We start from the raw sequence: 19773 nt of genomic DNA, 5'->3' as shown, positions 1-19773 counted from the left end.
ACACAAGGACAAAAACGAAATCGGATGCTTTTGTGGAGAAGAAATTCCCCAGATGAGCAGAAAAACCTGCCCAAGTTTTGGTGTTTTCTGTTTGTTTGAAACAGGATTGAGGGATTTTAAGATGAAGCCATTAAGAGTTAAAAGGGAGAGGACACACTGAAGAGATTCAACTAAGACCTTGGTGAATTATCAAAAATTGTGAACTACTTTCTTAGTGAGAGTCTGCGATTTGAGGAATTCACGAGAAAAGGCAGCGGTCCCTTGGCCCCTGAAAATGAGAAATGCTACATTTAATGAGGCTGACTTTGGCATGGCATTTTGAAGCAGGTTGTCATATAAAATGTAGCGAATGACAAAGCCTTCAGAAAGCCTGAGAATAGGCTGTGGCGGGGAGGCGGGGGAGAGGTTAAGGATGGTGCTTGATACATTATAAACCCTCAGAAATACTGGCTGCTTTTGAATGAAATGAAACCCAACCTGAATCCAGTCCCCACTCAGTTACATAAGGAAGACAATGGATGCCTAGGCTATGCCTAAGCAGGTTATGAGATAGAGGCGGATCTCAACTGTTGCCTCACCTGAGGCTACAGAGCTGAGGTGCAATAGCGGAGTAGGGAAGCGGCGGAGAACCTAGGCGGAGGGTTATCTGACTGAATGTGTTCCGATCACTCCCGGGCGGAAGCAGAAGCTGAAGAGAACGTGACAGCGGTTGTTGCGTTTCAGCACTATGTCGTGAAATTCAGATAATTTTCCACTTGTTCATCAAGATGGAAAGCTCAGATTCCGACAATGAAGAAGACAGAGTTTCAGTCCGACGCAGAAGTCAGATAGACCGATTGGCTCGAGAAGATGATTACTACCGGTTCGTAGGTGATCTGAGTGAAGAAGATTACATACTTATGAGGAACAACAATTTGCTCGGCCCCGCAGGTGAAAGTACGAAAGAAGAGTTGCTGAGGAGACTTCAGTTAATGAAAGAAAACCCACCGCAAAACTCAGATGAAAATACAGGTATATTTCTCTTTGGGGGGAATAGGATGAGATGAAAAAGGAACTTCATGATGCTAAACAATCACTTCATAATAGTAAACAGTAAATATACAGAAGTGGCATAAATTACTTGGTAAGGAACTTCTCATAAAAAGAAGTGACATTTACTTGATTTGTGGTGAGAAGGCCAGAGTAGGTGTTTTTTTTTTTTTTTTATTCCTGATTCACATTTGGGTTGTTTCAATTGGGAAACAGTATGAAGTAGACTATTGGTTTTAGTTTGTTTTATAGTTTTATACCTCAATGGAAAGTCCCTCCTATATCCCGAATTATTTTCTCTATCTATGAAAGTGAAAGTCACTCAGTCGTGTCAGACTCTCTGCAAGCCCATGGACTATACAGTCCATGGAATTCTCCCGGCCAGAATACTGGAGTGGAGGGGATCTTCCTAACCCAGGTCTCCCACTTTGTAGGCCGATTCTTTACCAGCTGAGCCATAAGGGAAACCCAAGAATACTGGAGTGGGTATGCCTTCTCCAGCAGATCTTCACGAACCAAACGGGGTCTCCTGCATTGCAGGCAGATTCTTTACCAACTGCGTTATGAGGGAAGCCCTCTCTCTCTATATAGACATGTAAAAAAAATAGCAAAAAGAAATATTTTATATTCTAATCAAGTAGTTCTCAACTGGAGACAGTTTTGCTCTCCCCCACCCCAAGGGACATTTGACAATAGCTGGAGATATTTTTGGTTGTCACAGGGGGAAGCATGGGTGTTACTAGCATCTAGTGGGCAGAGGCCAGGGATGCTGCCAAATATGCCACAATGCACAGGATAGCTCCCCAAACTAAGAATTGCCCAGTGCCAAAATGTAAATAGTTCTAAGGCTGAGAAACCCTGCTGGAACCTCAGATCTGGTGCCTTCTCTCCCAGTGTGAAATAAAGCATTTTACTATCTAATGAAGAGGACACTATAATACTTTGGTTCTTGAATATGGTCTTTTATTTTTCAAATAAATTTATTCATTTTAGTTGGGGGCTAATTACTTTATGTGCCATGCTAGGTTCAGTCTATTCATTTGATCTCACTTTCGGCTTAATGCCAATTAAAAATCTTGGTAATATTAAGAAGTACTCAAAATTCAAATACTTTTAAACCTATAAACTTGTTTATATTTGGGCAATAAACTTATATTTTAAAACAACTTATGCATTATCAAAAGCATGTAAGAGCCTAGGAGTAGTAATGTTGGAGACTAATGAGAATTAGACAATAATATCAATTGAATTAAAATACTAGCACTGTACCTTAACTGTGTTTACCTTGTTTAATTGCTTTGGTGTTTTGACAGTGGACTGAAAAAAAAAGTTGTCTCTTGACATTCCTCCCACAGTGGTATACAGGGCTGTGTATATGATGAAATATTGAAAAACAGATTTCCTTCTGATACCCTTTGTAAAAAACTCTAAATTTACCTAGGATTAGTGTATTCTTTTTCAGATGGAATTGAAACTTCCCTGCCTTTACTAATAAATCTAGATAATAAAGCTTTTAAACTATTAACTCTGTAAATGTGAAATCAGTTGAAAACATCTGAGTGTTTATGTTCTCGTTTTTGTTTGCTTTTTAAACAAAGTTTCAGAGTGCTATTTTATGATGGTTCCAATGTTGGTAGTTCTTTTATGGCCCCTCTCCCCCCACCTATTTTATTTAACAGATAGAGGAGATGCTTCAGATGATACATCCAGTGATGACTCTCTACTATCCTGGCTTACCACTCTCAGACAAACTGAAAATGTGACAAGTGAACAAAAAGAAAATCAGTCTTGGAGAGAAGAGAGCCAAATTAGTGCTAACAGTGATGAGCTCAGATTCGGCTTAGAAATAAATCTTGACCGTGATGATGAGAACGCAAATCCAGAGAATGAATATGTAGCACCTGCAAAACTTCCCAGAAGAGAAGATACGGAAGACAGCCAAAGGAAAGTGGAAAATCCAAAATCTGAGTCACTATTTACAAGACCATCTGCATCAGATCAAGATACAATGGAAACATTAACGGAAGTCCCACATACTAGAAGTCAGAAAAGAGCAAAAAGTATGAGCCCAGTCTATCGGAGAACCAGAGCAAGGACTGACAGTTGGTCACCTCCACATTCAATGTGGGAAATTGTTCAAAGAATTAATGAAGATACACCATCTCAGACTTTTAAGCAACCTCTCATAAGTGAGAATGAGAGATTTTCTAGAACTGAGCACGAAGAAACATTGAGACAGCAAATGCCTGGACATGAGTTGCAAAATAGGGGTCTTATTGAGACTTCTAAAACTAGGAATGCTATCCATGGAGAATGTTATTCAGACACAGCATGCAGTAGTGGATCTTGGGAAGTGAGGGAAACAAATCCAACCACACCCTTCGATCTTGAAGTAGGAAGAGTTCATTGTCGAGCATGTTCTCAGAGAGACAGCAGAGTTAGTAGAACTCAGTTAACATCTGACTCACCAAACAACACTCCCACTTCGGAAAGTGAGCAAGAAGAACTGAAGCCTATGTTTTCACATCCTGACGAAGCAGATGAGAGTGCTTATGTCAATTCCATCAGAAATCCCGATCATAGAATTTTAAATACTAGCTTAAGTGATACAACATCTGTTCCAACTCAGAGTACATTATGGCAGACAGGATTTACCAACTCAAGTAATCTTATGGACAGTGACAGTAATTTAGAGCATGGTGTCTCACCTCCAAGTGAAAACATGGAAAGGGAAGAGTCACCAAATGAAAGATGTGGACCTAGTGGTAGTAGTAGTAGACCTGGTTCTGCTTCAAATGCTAGATATGATCCTGATACAAGTTTCACACGGATTTCAGGTTCAAGCCCCAATTATATATCTAGCTCCAGTTCTAGTCCTATGTCCAGTTCTAGCTCAAGTGATGAAAATTCAGAAATTAGCTCACTGAGGCTCGAAGACAGTGAAGAAAGAAACTTATCAACAGGCTTATCAGAGACCAGGCAAGAAGGCAGACGAATGACCCCAATAATATTTGATGATAGTGACTCTTGGCCCTCCCTTAATCTGGATCAGTTTTTCCTCCTAAATGAAGATGACCCATACGAACCTACAGGACTTACCAAAGCACAGACTGACAGCTTGGCTTTAAGATCTTTTGGAGAGAATGAAGCATTGAAAGCCTGTAGCATTTGCATCACAGAGTACACCGCAGGCAATACGCTACGCATCCTACCTTGCTCCCATGAATATCATGATTACTGCATTGATCACTGGCTGGCTGAGCACACAACCTGCCCTATTTGTCGTGGGCAAGTAGTGGATCCCTCTAAAGCAAATAATTCTATGTGAGATCTGACTTTTCAGATATATAAAGTGTTACAGTGATGAACAACAGTCAGCTGCCTTATGTCCACTTTTAGAGTTATTTACATTTAAATATAACAATCTGAATCTATGTGTAACAGTCTGAACTGAATTACTTGTTCCTGAAGAAATTATTGGGTTTTCCCCAATTTCTGGTTCATAATAAAAGGAAATATTAAAAAGTCAAACAGTGTTGTTCTATTTGACAATAAAAATGAATTACACATCATAGGAGTGCACTGAAGGTCAATAGAAACTTAGTATGTGCCCTGGGTTGCGATATTCTGATGCCATGAGAGAAATGTTCTAAGATGATATAATCAATCCAGACAGATCCTAGTAGTATCTTCTAGTCATATAAACCCCAGATATCTCTTAGCCCTGTTCAATCCTGGTTGTTCATACAAAGAAACAGGAACCCAACTAAATAATTAAGAAGCAATTTAAGACTATATTAGAGTCATTCACATAAAGAAGTCATGTTATATTCATAGAACACGATAAAAAGCTTTGAAACCCTTCTCTTCCTATCTCTCTCCAGCAGTTTATCCCACCCTAATACTACCTTATAATTTCTCCTAATCCTCACTACAAATGTATTATTCAGAATCCTAGCCGAAAATTGACGGCACACTTTAAAAGACTGATGGAATATCATTTAATGAGGAGACTAAAATGTGTAATAATGAAGAGAAACCAAAAGATGATGAAGTACCCAGAGGCTAGCAACTGAGAAGTCAGTATTAGAACCACTAGGTTTGAAGGGGCATAGAGAGATAGTAGTTCCTGCAACCACAAATGTCTTAAGAGTTGTAGTAAAAGTCCACTCAACAAGAGCTATAAACTGAGAAAATGGCAGCCACTGCCAATCCAAAGTTTTGGAGGGGGTGCATCACAGAAATGAATAACCCTTACCATCTTTCCTCCTGACTTCTGATCTTTTGTCAGTAGTTCACATTAACCAAATCTAACCTGAAGGACTGATGCTGAAGCTGAAGCTCCAATACTTTGGCCACCTGATGGGAAGAACCGACTATTGGAAAAGACCCTATTGGCCAGTGCAAAATATTTTCCATCCTGATACAGGTGAGAGTACATTATATTACATCCTAAAGCAACAGTCACAACTTTGTACAATTGCAACCTGTACAAATGCAGATACTGTTAAGCATAAACCTGCTCTAAAAATTTAGTCAGAAACATCACTGACCTTTATTTTCTAAGTGAATTGCTGGTGGCCACAGTATTTGCAGGTTACTACAAAATATAAATGGGGAGTGGTGGTGAAGTTTTTAAACTCACCTTTCAGCTAGCATATTTTTCACATAGGAGATATCTGCATGGCCATACCTGAAGACTTAGGTCAAACCTCTGAAACTGACATCAACAAATACTGAAATTTGTTTGAATATTCTGATTTTTATTAAACATTTCTGATACCAGGCATACTTCATCTACAGTGAGTAGAATAATTATAGCAGTACTTGGTTTTCATACTATCCGAACAGGTTCCAGTCTTCCAGAGGATGGTAGTTGCTTAATTAATGCTTCAGTACATTCACATATACCTTCTGTGGTTGACAGAATTTTATGATGCCTAATGTTCTCGAAGTAGCCCCTCCCCTTGAGTATGAGACCTGTAAATGTGATGGAGTATCGCTCCCATTATTAGATTATGATAAACAGCACAGTTGATTGGGAAATTATCCAGAGTGAGCATGTCCCAATCAGGTGAGCACTTAAAAGGCACAGAGAGGACTTTGAATCCATATAAGATGGTTTATGCTACTCTTTCCCTGCTCCCCTTTTATAAGCCCAACGATATATCCTGGAAATAATATGAGACAACCAAATGTGAGCTCTGAAAGGTCTAAAGAAGGTGAACTGGCTAGGGACCCTTAGAATGACTGAGCAACTTCATGCTGGGGCACCTTATGACCTCTACCAAAAAGAAATGTCACCCAAACCCAGCAATTCCTCTCAACTTAGTAAACAGGAAGTGGCTCAAATGGGCTCTTCCACCATCACATCAAATAGGAATTCCACAGATACCAAAGGAGCCCTGCAGAAACTAAAAGGGGAAACTATTGGAATTATCTTTTCCAGGGCATGGGAGGATTTTTGGAAGAGATTTTACCTGAGAAAAAGAGGATAAAAAGAAATTGCCAAGTGAATAGTTGACATTTTTTAGCTTTTATTTCTATTCATTTCTCACACAAAAAAAGAAAGATCAACTCAAAACAAAAAGGTATAAAAGCAACAACTCACTACAAATTCACAAATACCTTTCCCCTAGTTTCTTCTCCTTGTGTTCCTTTCACCCACCCAAATGCTTCAGTATGTAAGCTTTTCTCTCAAGACAATGGAGTCCACAGCATGGCCATCACAAATTTGAATGTTGACCGATAGGTGAAATTCTTAACGAATAATTGTACTCAGAGACTAAACAATGCTTGAAACCAAGTGAGAGAAATAGGGTTTGGCTTCTCTGCTCTGAAAGATTGAATCCATGAAGTTTCCATATGTTTGAAAGCAAGTTGAAGAGTAAACCCTGGGTCTTTATATGTACATGTGTGAGGTGTGTGTGTGTGTGTGTGTGTGTGTGTGTATGTTTTGATTCATGAAACGTTGGGGAGAAATATGGTACGATGGAAAGAGCAATGGCACCAGAGGCATGGGTTTAAAATTCTATACCCATCACTCTCTTGCCATGAAACTTTAAAAACTCATTCCAGCCTTAAAGTTTGATGATTACATGGTCACTTTTAATTTCAGCTTTTTAAGACTGCAAGTGAAAGTGTTAATTGCTCAGTCATGTCTCCGACTCTCTGCAAGCCTGCTAGGCTCCTCTGTTCTTGGAATTCTCCAGGCAAGAATACTGGAGTGGGTTGCCATTTGCTCCTTCAGGGGATCTTCCCTTCCCAGGAATCGAACCCGTGTCTCCCACATTGCAGGCAGATTCTTTACTGTCTGAGCCACCAGAGAAGCCCCTTTATAAGACAACCCATCTAAATAAACTCTCAGCTATTTCTAAATTTCCAAGTATATATAGATAGCTGATTACTTATGACCTCTCACCGACGGGCCTATTCCACTCAAATAAAGCCAACTATACCACAGAAATGTACTCAATCTGCCTGGAATACAGAACTAAATATCTATCCATCCACTCACTGTGTAATAATATACACTTAATAAAATGCTCTGTAGTAATGATGATGATGTGGTCTTTAGTGTCCCATGAACCTAAATATGTTGGTTAATAAGTTAAGTTAGTTGCTCAGTCGTGTCCGACTCTTTGCGACCCCATGGACTGTAGCCCGCCAGGCTCCTCTATACATGGAATTTTCCAGGCAAGAATACCATAGTGGGTTGCCATTTCCTTCTCCAAGAGATCTTCCTGGCCCAGGGATTGACCCCAGGCCTCCAGCATTGCAGGCCGATTTTTACCATCTGAGCCACCAAATATGTTGGTTAAAAAAGTAAAATGTAGATTCCACTAATTGTGTGTCATTTACATGTGATTTATTTTTATGAAGGTTACTGATAGAAAAATATGTTTCTGCTAATAGTATTTATGTACTGTGCTCAGTCGTGTCTGACTCTTTACGACCCCATGGACTGTAGCTGCCAGGCTCCTCTGTCCATGGGGATTCTTCAGGCAAGAACAATGGAGTGAGTTGCCATGCCCTCCTCCAGGGAATCTTCCCAACCCAGGGATCGAACCCAGGTCTCCTGCGACGCAAGTGGATTCTTTACCATCTGAGACACCACAGAAGCCCCTTTCTATACATCAAAAGTGAAAGTCATTATCTTGTCAAGATCAGATTCCTAATAGTCACTTACTTAGCACTGTCCAGTAAATTTTCAATATTAGGATTCTTTATGGATATATTCATGATACTTTTATTTTTCACCTTTTATATTTGTATCCACTAAGTAGTATTTTCACAACACATGCATATGAATATTTGTGGATTATTTTAATGCATCTTTCATAATCTTAAAATCTCTTTCAAGACCCATTTGCTGTGAAGAGGCCTTACCTCTTAAATCACAGAGGATAGATGATTTATTTTCCTATTTGAAATGTTTATTTTCATACTTGCAAATGAAAAAGTTTCATGTTGATGAAAGAAACCATGTCACCTTATATAGACACCCATGCAAGGAAAAATCTGTACGTGTTACACACACACATATACAGTCATATATATATGCATATATTTATGTGTGTATATATTGTGCATATGTATGTGTGTATGTGTGTATATGTATTGTCATTTTTCCACTCACCCATACATACATCTATTGATCTAACTAGATATTTTCCAACACATAATATCCTTAAAAAGATAAGACAGGATCAGAGTATCATAGAAATTTAGAGCCCAAAAGATCCTTAGAGATAATTTAAAAACAAAGAATGTTTTTCTCAGAGATGTAAATCTCTAAGACAGTACCAGTAGAAAGAACTCAGCTGGAATCTAATCCCCATGTCCCAATTACAACTTCAGCTTTCATCCCCCACACTACACTGTCTTCTACACAAATATTTGGTATATAAATGGATAGATACTGAACCTGAGAATAAAGTATCAGCGCTGAAACTGTTTTCTGTACTGAACATCCTGCTGTCAACTAGATTCTCGTTTGAGTTTTGAAGTCTTCTGATGGTCACCGTCAGTCCCAACCCCTCCTAGGTATTTTTACATGTAATCAATAGGAGGAGAACATTCTGTCAGACATCGGTCAGTTCTTTAAACCACAATTATCTATTAAAATATTGTTTTTAAGTCAGAAAAAAATGGATGTGTCAAACACAGCTTTGCTCACAGACACATTCACACACACACACAAATTACAAATACTATTCGACTGCTCTATCTTCAGGCTATTCAATAACTAGATAAATGAAATATTCCTTCTGTTAACATTCTTTTTTACTACACCAAGGCATATACACTAGTTGTTTCTTGCAGTCAATGCCTAATGCAACGAAATTTCCAATAGAGTTAATCACTGGCACAGCTGAATATTTTAAGAGATTTCTCCTCTAGTAAGAAATTCATCTTTTTTCCAAGCAAAGGGCATTTACCCACTCCTTCATCCTCAGCCGAGGTCATTTCATGATTTCCTTCATTTCTCTATTTTCTACTCTTGTACTCCCCAAAGACAAGCTCGTTTCTGATGACCTTTCAGTCTATGAGTATTGGGAGTGGTAGAGAGACAGTTTACAGTTAAAACAGAGTTTGTATACAGTTACTTTCTATGTTGTTATGAAGTTATTCTAAGCTTCTCTAATAATACACTTACAAAGAAACCACGCAAATGGTTCAGGTGTGCACATGGAGATAACTATTAACTAGGAAACATCCAGATTTCTTAAAAACCGAAAAAAAAAAAAAAAGCAGACTGACTCACTCAGAATATATGGAAATATAGGTAAGGTAGGTGGGCTAGAGTGTATGTCAGTATCAAGACAGCACAAGGAGAAAACCATAATTTGAAAAGATACATGCACCCCCATGTTCACTGCAAGCACTATATACGATCGCCAGGACATGGAAGCAACCTAGTGTCCACTAACAGATGAATGGATAAAGAAGATGTGGCATATATACATACACACACATATACAATGGAATATTCCTCAGCACTAAAAAGAATGAAATAATGCTACTTGCAGTAACATGGATGGACCTAGAGCGAGATTATCACACTAAGTGAAGTAAGCCAAAGACAAATATAATATGATGATGCTTATACGTGGAATCTAAAAAAAAATGATACAAATGAACTTAAATACAAAGCAGAAATAAACCCACAGATGTAGAAAACAAACTCATGGTTAGAATCACTTTGATTCATAATGAAAAGAAGTTAGAAAATAACAATAAGACCCAACACTATGTTTAGCAATCTTATGTGAAGTTACACCTCACAAAATGGTTCCTGTTCATTGCTTCCTTGTTAAGCTGTAACACTTTGGGTAAAACTTCAGACTCTTGTGTAGACATTTGGAAAGCCTGCAAAGTGTCACAGAAGAGGATGTGCAACTTTGATGTTACTAGAGTTGAGAGAGGCCATGCATGCATGCTCAGTTGCTCAGTCATGTCCAATTCCTTGCAACCCCATGGACTGTAGCCAGCCAGGCTCCTCTGTCCATGGGACTTCCCAGGCAAGAACACTAGAGTGGGTTGCCATGCCCTTCTCCAGGGGATCTTACCAACCCAGAGATCGGGCTACAGGAGGATTCTTTACCCTTGAGCCACCTCAGAGAGATTTCTGACCTTAAGCAAAAGACACCTTTACATGTAATATCATGTTTACTTGATTTATTTTACATAGAATGTCATCTAATATTTACTGCAACCCATTGATTTAGTTATCACTGCCTTTTACAAATGATGAAACTAAAACTGAAAGATTAAACTCAATGTCACACTGCTCATGAGTGGGGGAGATCAGAATCCAGTTTGATAGCCTTTGAATTTTTCACTATATAGTAGGACCATAGTTCTACTAATCAGGTATTCACTGAGTTTCTACTGTGCATAGCATTTGGTGTTAGGCATCAGGAAGCACATAATGATGCCTAGTTCTTGCATCACTACAGTTTACAATCTAGTAGAAGGCAAGTACACACATTGTTCCATTTAAGAGTCTAAGAGGAAATAACTTAGGAAGAAGAAAGATAGCAAACAGTTATGCAAACAGGAGCTTTACAGGTCATCTTGAAGGGCACTGTATTTAATACAGGACTAGAAGAGTACAGATATTGCAGAGGGGTTTGATATGAACTAGGACATTAAGGGCAGGGCATTACAAAGCACAGATTACAATGTGAACAAAGGCACTGGAAAAGTGACAGCATATTCAGAGAGATGTAGGATAAAGGAAGTCTTGGAAGGTGGTGAAGAAAACAAGTAAGCATGACACTTGCTAAAGATACTAAGGATAAATCAGGGGGACTTTGTAGTAGGAGAGGGAGATTGGACTCAACTCCTAATAGAAAAAGTAGAGATTTAATGGCAAGGAGCAGGATGGAGGTTGGTGGATAGAAAATTACTAGGAGAATAGGAGGAAATATCGAGAGTAAAGAGAATTCTAGCTAAATGAATTTGACATAATTTTGTAGACAAGCTAGAGTAATAAGATATAGAGGGTGAAAGATAAAGAATTTGATCATCTATCAAGAGTAGAGGATTATTGCTAAACTGATCCAGCAGTATTCATGCTAAAACAAGTCTAAATGGGCCAAGGACAGAGCCTAAAGTGAGGGACTAGTTAGAAAGAGGACTCAGAGGAGCGTGAAGCAAGTTTAGTCAACGAAGAATGCTATGGTCTGAATGTTTATGTTCCCTTAAAATTCATATGTTGAAATTCTAACCCCTCAAATTGATAGTATTAGGAAGTAGAGCCTTTGAAAAGTGGTTAGGTCAGGAAGGTGACACCCTCGTGGATGAGATTAATGCCTTCTCAGATTTTTTGTGATTATTAAGTATAGTTGATGCACAATATAGTTATTCACAATTTTCAAAGGTTATACTCCATTTATAGTTATTATAAAATATTGGCTATATTCCTTGTGTTATACAATATATCTCTGTAGCTTATTTAATACATAATAGTTTCTACTTCTTAATCCCCTACGCCAATATTGCCCCTCCCCACTTCTCTCTCTATACTGGTAACCACTGATTTGTTCTCCACACTTGTAAATCTGTTTCTTTTTTGTTACAATCACTAGTTTGTTGTATTTTTTAGATACCACAAATTCTCTCATGAATGGGATTGTTGCTGCTGCTGTTGCTGTTTAGTCACTCAGTCGTGTCTGCCTCTTTACAACCCCATGGATTGTATAGCCCACCAGGCTCCTCTGTCCATGGGATTTCCTAGGCAAGAATATTGAAGTGATTTGCCATTTCCTCTTGGGAGGATTTTTCCAACCCAGGGATCAAAATTGAATCGGCAGGTAGCTTCTTTACTGTTGAGCCTCCAGGGAAGATCCATGAATGGGGTTAATGCCTCTTAAAAGAGGCTCCAGAAAGCTTGCTAATTCCCTTCCACACTCTGAGGACACAGCACAAGCCTCTGGCTATGAATCAGGAAGAGGGCTCTCACCAGAATGGGACCATGCTGTTATCTTGATCTTAGACTTCCCGGCCCCTAGAACATTGCAAAAGAAATTTCCATTGTTTGTAAGCTACCCAGTCTGTGGTATTTTGTTACAGTGGCCAGAATGAATTAAGACAGAGTCTTTGCCAAAGGTCTTTCCTCCCTCCCTTCCTCCCTCTGGCCCTTCTTCCATCCTTCACTTATTTCACTATGTAACACATATTCATTTAGTACCTACTTTAAAGAACCGAATAGACAGAAAACAGAGGTTGAGCTATAAAGATCACTATTAAGGCTTTGTGATAAAGCATGGCATACACAATTTTATTTCAAATAAAGTGGTCAAGAAGAGCTTGCCATGGAAGTAACATTTAAACTGAAGTTTGAAAGATGAAAAGGTAGTAATGTTGGGAAATTTAGACTGATTTTGTGAGGACTTCCTATACATTTTACTTTATTCTATATGCCCAAGTTGTCAAAAGTGTTTGAAGAGAGAGGTTGCATTCTAATAGTGTGAATGAGAACTTGCATTTAGCCTGACCATTAAAGAAGCCCCAGGAAATCCCACCATAAGGAAATCCAAACTCTGTTCCGAATACAAACGCTACTTAAAAAAAAGAAAAAAAAAAACTTTTCACCCTTTGGTCAACCTACCATCCACTAAATTTGTTGAGGATTGTGGGCATTAACACCTAAGCAAGAGATGCAACTTGATTATAGTATAGTAGTTTGAATTTAAGCCAAATGATATGCTTGAAATGTAGGGGCCTTTTTGTAATGTAATTTGAAAAGGCGATGAGCTTCTTTGAATAGACAACCCAGACTGACCATTGAGTGACTCTCCATAAGAGCAATTACAACACCAAATTAGCACCATAAAAGGGAGAGTTCACATGATAGAGATGTGAGGTAACCATTTTTACCCACACCACATGCTGTCATTGAGGTGTAAATACTTGGTGAAAGAGGCAACACAGCTCCCTGTGACTACAGACTACTGAACAAAATCACCAACCTCCCTTCAATGTAAGCATACAAAGCACCAGGCCTGGAGAACAAATAATAAAGTAACCATTTACTCTCCCCTGAGCTCATTATCGCCGTCTCTTCTCCCTACTGGGTCTAAGGAAGGCAGAAGATATCATTAAAGCTCACTTTCAGGGCCTGCATGTTCAGTTGTACAGGCACTGCATATTTCTAGGACTGTCTTTCACTTTATTCTTTACATGAATGGTGCCCCTGGGGAGGTTAAAGTGTACAACCTGGGAATCTGTATGTGGCAGGCCTGCTTAATTTGATTTTGCTCATATGTTGTGAGCCTTTCTGTTGCTTATTCATTTTGTGTTCTCTGTGATCATTTATTTTGAGAAACAAACCTCATATCAGTTTCATCCTTGGAAGCATAACATTCATCTTTAAATATATATATATATATATATATATGATAAATATATATAGCAAAACAAGCAAAATACTATTTATGTATACGTAATTTTATTTATTTATTACAAGAATACTAGGAGGTAAGACTTTACAAATAAACAAATTTGCAGAAATATGAACTAACTTTCTTGTGAATAACAGAATTAGGCCATGGCTCAGAGAAAGTTTAAGATGGCTCAAAACTGGAGGAAAGCATAGAAGCAAATTATCCACTGACACAGCACTAACAGAAAAGCTATCAGAAGTCTAAATCTGAGCAGAACCAGGAAGAAAGGAAATCATAAGAGAGATGAGACCTTCTTAAATAAATAGATTTTTATTTCTGTAATTAGATGTAAGTATATGGAAAAGATGAAAATAATTCCTAAGTGTCGAGCCTATATAAATGGAAAGGTTGTAATTTCAATTAACCAGAGTTCCGTGTTCAGATTCAAAACAATGATTTGAATTTGATTTGAATTGAAGAACCAAATCCAGTAGGTTCCATGAGACACGCATACTTATAATCATTTTTCTGTACCAATGCTTTCAACTTTTTAACCCATCCTTCTGGTGGGAAAGAAAAAAACAAAAAAAAATATGAAATATCAACCTTTGATTAATGTATACTTCTTGATTTTAAATTACTCTTTATTAACTTAAAACAAAAATAATCTAGACTAACTCCGAAGCAAACCTGAAATGGCACACACAATGGCACCTAGAATAAAATGATTTATATGAAAATGATCAAGTATTATTCAAGCATCTCAGTTGAGATTTTACTACCTCTGTGTAACAATGTCTAAAACTGTCTTTTCATTAAACATAGCAGAGTATACTGGAAACAGTGAGAGTTACCCTATAGACTTTGTTTGAATCTAAACATAGTCTCTATTGCTGTAACTTTGAGAAAATCACTTAATTTGCCTTAGCTTCAATGTCTTTATCTGCAATATGAGAATACTAATACCTTTCCTGCCTTGGGCTTGAGGGGCTTCCTCTAGTGGCTCAGACAGTAAAGAACTAAAATCCTTTCTATTGAGAAAGTGATAAAGGTGCTTAAACAACTAAAAAATTTCATATTAAGTGTCCCTCAGTGGACCAAGACATAATTCTGCCAAAATTTGAAACAACTCAAAGAAAGTCAATGAATACATGGAGAACTAGACTTTAGTTATTTACTGCAAAATTATTAGCAAAACTATCACCTGGAGTATTTTGGAAAATAGCAAGTGGACCTAGTAAACTCATAAATCTGGCTAAAGAGATATCTAGAAAGAGGTAAGAAAAAATTGATTGACTTCTTTAAATGCCTGTGACCATATAAGAAAGAGATAAACTAAAGAAGGAATTATTCAGTTTTAGAAAAGTATGTACACAAAACAGAATGCCCAGGATAGACTTCCGAGCTAAGCAAAGAATCAAAGTTCAACAACGACCTCAGAGCAAAAAAATAAAACCTGGAAAAGTAAAATGTAGTCTCAGGGTAAAGAAGTAAAGGCTGTAGCTATACAATCCTTGTTTCAGATCTTAGAATGATTTTAGAGCATTTCTCTCCAAATCTCTTTGCTAGGCCACCTACATTAGCCTCAGAGGTGGCCCAAGGTAGACGAGGTCTTGTTTTAGAAAGAAATGTGAACATAGATTTTGTTTAATGGAGTGAACACCCAATAAGAATCTCAGGCACGCCCAATAGAGGGTGTGGGGGGGTGGGTGGTAGGGAGACATAAATTTTGCGCTTGTTAGAAGCGGAGGGATGGGATGGGGAGGGAGGTGGGAGGGGGGTTCTGGAAGGGGAAAACATGTACACCCATGGTGGATTCATGTCCATGTATGGCAAAACAAATACAATATTGTAAAAAAAAAAAAAAACAAACAAACAAGCACCATGAGATAAGACTAAAAGGGACAGACACAGTTCAGAATGAAAAGAATTCTTGGTACCCTCAAAGTTGTGCACACACTAAGAAAGCTACTTAGCTACACACACAGACCATTCAAGGAAGATAGGATGACTCAGACGGACACGACTGAAGCGACTTAGCATGCATGCATGCTTTGGAGAAGGAAATGGCAACCCACTCCAGTATCCTTGCCTGGAGAATCCCAGGGACAGAGGAGCCTAGTGGGCTGCTGTCTATGGGGTCGCACAGAATCGGACACAACTGAAGTGACTTAGCAGCAGCAGCAGGATGACTCAGAAGGCTGAACTAAGATATTAGAGGACTAACTGGTGACCCAGGAATGGGCCTGGGCCCTAAACCAAGAAACTGGAATCAAATGCCCAGCAGAATTTTAGAATTACTGTGAACTATTCTTCCTTGTGAATAGAACTGTCAACTAAGGCCATCCTATGTCCATCTTATGGCTTCCCTGGTGGCTCAGATGGTAAAGAATACGGCTGCCAGTGGAGGAGACTGGGGTTGGATCCCGGGGTTGGGAAGATCCCCTGGAGAAAGAAATGGAAATCCACTCTTGTATTCTTGCCTGGAGAATACCATGGACAAAGGAGCCTGGCAGGCTACAGTACATGGGATTGCAAAGAGTCAGACATGACTGAGCAACTAAGAGTTTCAGTTTCATACCCATCTCAGTATTATAGGTTAGGTGTGAAAAGGGCAGATAACCTGTCTTTCTATTCCACAAGTCTTCTGCTTAAGAGGAATAAAACTTGAGGAAATACACCAGAAGTGTTTTCTATATCCAAGACCTAATTAAAATGACAAAGTCCTAGATAGCCATATGTTATCATAAGAAAATAAGAGCTTAATGGTCTTGAAAGGGGATGGATGTACTTTTTAATGTGAGAATGTTGATATTATCTGTCCAGGGAATTGACTACGGTATATTAAAAATGGCCACAAATCCTCACACTCCTTTCATTGAGAGATTCTTTTTTCCTTCCTTTGAACCTAGTCGGGCCCATGGTTCCTCTGACAATGGAATCTCATAGAAGAGATGCAGAGCTGATACTATATACTGGCCTGGTCCTAGACTTTAAGAGGACTGATGCTTCTGCTATGGGCTCTTATAAACCTGACCATTATCTAAGAAATCTAACTAGAGTAGAAATCTGCCAGACTACACGGAGAGGCTCTGATAAAGGGGCTGGGGGTGGGGGTGGGGGATGGGGACCAGCCAACACCCAGTAGTTCCAAGACAGCCATCCCAGTCACCCTAGCTAATTCAGCTGATAAAATGAAGAAACGAGTTCTACAGGCTCCGCCTGGATTTCAGTGTCTTAGAATTATGAGATAAAATAATGATAAAATTTTTAGCCACTAAATTTTGATGTAGGTTGCTATGCAGTAGTGGATAACCAGAGCACATACACAGGAATTAATAACGTGCAGAAGATGCAGTGACTTTTGTTGGGGCCCAGGGCCCCATATACCTCAGTAGTATATTGATTATTTCAAGTTACATTTACTTAAGAAACAGCCAATACACAAGGGACATTTAAGACCCTTCTCTTTCTTTCTCTGAAAGCTGGAGATGAATTTCCCCCTGCATCTAGAGGCTGAAGGACACCGTTATCACCAGAGAGCTGGAGTTCAGGCTGAGAAGCCTGTATACACAAACCTTGTTACTTCTTTAATTGACTACCCCAAGACCACACTGTTTAAATTCCTCACTAGTTAAGCAGCCAAAGCCTAAATTCTTTGTCCTGTCAATTCTTCAAAAATTTACTTTTTACCTAAAAAGTATAAAAGTTGCCTCCTTTGGCTACTTCTTAGGTGCCATTTCTGTGAGACTTCTGTGCACAAGCACTAAAGTGTTTCTTTTTCCCCTGTTAATCTGCCTTATGCGAATTTTCTTATCAATCCAGCCAAAAGAACTCAAGAGGGATAGAGGGGGAAATTTCCCTCTGCTTGACACTTGTAAAGAGTACATAATGCTCACTGAAGGTGAGAAATAATTGATAAAATACAATACCTACCCCCATTACTGTCAAGCTCATTTATTAGAGCCTAATAGACACGATTCATGAGAAAAGACGCCTTGCCAACAATCTGATGAAATATAATTATTAATTCTAAAAGCATTTTTTAATGCAAGTCATATCAAATGAACTTACTTCATCCAAAAGTATATCTAGTTAATTAGTAAGAAAACAGTCAATTTTAGTAATCTGAGTTATATTCAATTATGTAATTTGAAATAACAGATCATAACTTTGACTTTTATTTTTTTCAAGCAGAATAAGAGATCTCATACTGAATTTCTGATTACAGCTCATACCCTGTAGGTGGCTCTCATGTTCTCCTGCCCGTTAGTGTTACTGAATCAACCTATCTGTTCATGATCTGTTTGGAAACATGGTTTCTGTCTTCAAAGTAAACAAATGGTTTTAGCATACATGAGTCAGCACTGCCATGTACTTAGTCACATAATTACATCTATCCGTGTATACTTTTGCCCATAATTAAAGCTGGGCGTTTAGATATATACCGGAAAAGTCATAAAATGATGTTATAGTCATGAACTTTCACTTTAAAAAAAGGAAAACTGGTACAGAGCTGTTCCTCCAGCAGTCTCAGCTCGAGACAATCCGCACAGACCGAACAGTCAACATTCGGGGGTCTCTAAGCAGCCACCGGCTGAGGTCAACTGACGCAAAGAGGCAGAGTCGTGAGGCTGAACAAAGCCAAGGCCACACTAATAGTGCCTGTGTCGCCCTTGCAGCCTTCGCAGACTGCAGCTAGCTCAGAATTCAGTTCACGGGGGCTCCCCGCTTAGCTCGCAAAGGTCATGAGTTACAGCCGCCCTCCTCCCAACGTGGGCGACTTGATCTCCCTCAAGGTGGACAACCTGACCGACCGCATCTCATGCCGCACCCTGAGGCGCATCTTCGAGAAGTATGGGCCTATCTGCGATGTGTACATCCCCCGGGACCGCTTCACTCAAGAGTCCCGTGGCTTTGCCTTCGTCCGCTTCCACGACAAGCACCACGCCGAGGAGGCCATGGACGCCCTAGACGGGAACATGCTGGATGGCCGAGAACTGCGGGTGCAGATGGCACGCCACAGTCGCCTCCTAGATTTCCTCCAAGGCCGCAGCCAGGAAACTCCTCCCCAGGGTCAAGAACGCCAGAGCCACAGCCCGAGGCTTCGTCGCTGCCGCAGGTCCAGCACCAGGAGCCCATCGCCACGTCAGGCCCGATCTCGTTTCAGCCGCTCAAAGTCTCCATCTCGCTCTTGTGATAGTTCTCCATCATCCTCGAGATCAAGATCTACTGGAAGTACCAAGTCCTCCTCGGAGGCCAGATATCCCTCAGCAACCACGACTAGGTCAAGATCCAGAAGGCTTCCACCAGGAAGAAAGTACAGGCCCTGAGGACAATCAAAAAATCCCTCCAGGTTTCCAGAAGAGGAAGGAGCGGTGTCTTATTAGAATAATAAGTCTGTAACGAAAAACCTGAAAACTGGGGTGTGGGGGAGAATGAGGGGACAGCGGGGGGAGAGGAACAACATCTCAGTTGATCAGACAGTCCTTGAAATTAGCCACTATCTGTTGAAAAGGTTATTCTTAACGCATTGTGTAACTTTTTACCTGTTTTGAATTTTGCCTCAAGAGGTAAACTTCATTTTATAACGGCATTTGGTTTCTTTTATTCACATATCTTTTAGGTTAGTGAGATGAACAACTTTGTTATTGGTTTGAATATTTGAGGTAAAGTTTCATTTGTCTTTATATACGGCATTTTCTTTGAAAGTAAACAGATTGTTATCCAATTTGTGGCCTCTAGACTTAAGAAAATGTGTGTAGCCTTTTCTTTTTGAGTAGTCAAAGACTGCCTAGTGATTGACTCTTCATTGTCATCATTCTTTTAAAAATAAAGTCCTACTTGAAGT

At 39.3% G+C, this 19773-nt stretch overlaps 1 protein-coding gene and 1 pseudogene across 3 annotated transcripts; both read left to right on the top strand.

Moving 5' to 3' along the window:
• The first annotated feature begins 496 nt into the window (after positions 1-496).
• On the top strand, positions 497-4560 carry LOC145537021 (E3 ubiquitin-protein ligase RLIM-like). The gene is made up of 2 exons (XM_081567443.1): positions 497-1011; positions 2709-4560. Exons 1-2 carry the CDS (start codon positions 768-770, stop codon positions 4355-4357), a joined length of 1893 nt encoding a protein of 630 aa, XP_081423569.1. The 5' UTR covers positions 497-767; the 3' UTR covers positions 4358-4560.
• Positions 4561-5320: 760 nt separating this feature from the next.
• On the top strand, positions 5321-19773 carry LOC145537022 (serine/arginine-rich splicing factor 2 pseudogene; annotated as a pseudogene). Of its 2 annotated transcripts, none has more exons than XR_014076133.1 (2): positions 5321-5458; positions 18154-19773. The product of XR_014076133.1 is annotated as a serine/arginine-rich splicing factor 2 pseudogene, transcript variant X1 (transcript). The 2 variants fall into 2 exon arrangements; XR_014076134.1 differs by lacking the exon at positions 18154-19773 and adding an exon at positions 7148-7589.

The sequence above is a fragment of the Giraffa tippelskirchi genome, chromosome X (genome assembly GCF_054371585.1).
Source record: "Giraffa tippelskirchi isolate mGirTip1 chromosome X, T2T-mGirTip1v1.2.pri, whole genome shotgun sequence".
NCBI lineage: Eukaryota > Metazoa > Chordata > Mammalia > Artiodactyla > Giraffidae > Giraffa > Giraffa tippelskirchi.
Note: the sequence above shows the minus strand (reverse complement) of the source record. Positions and strands in the feature narration are given on the sequence as shown.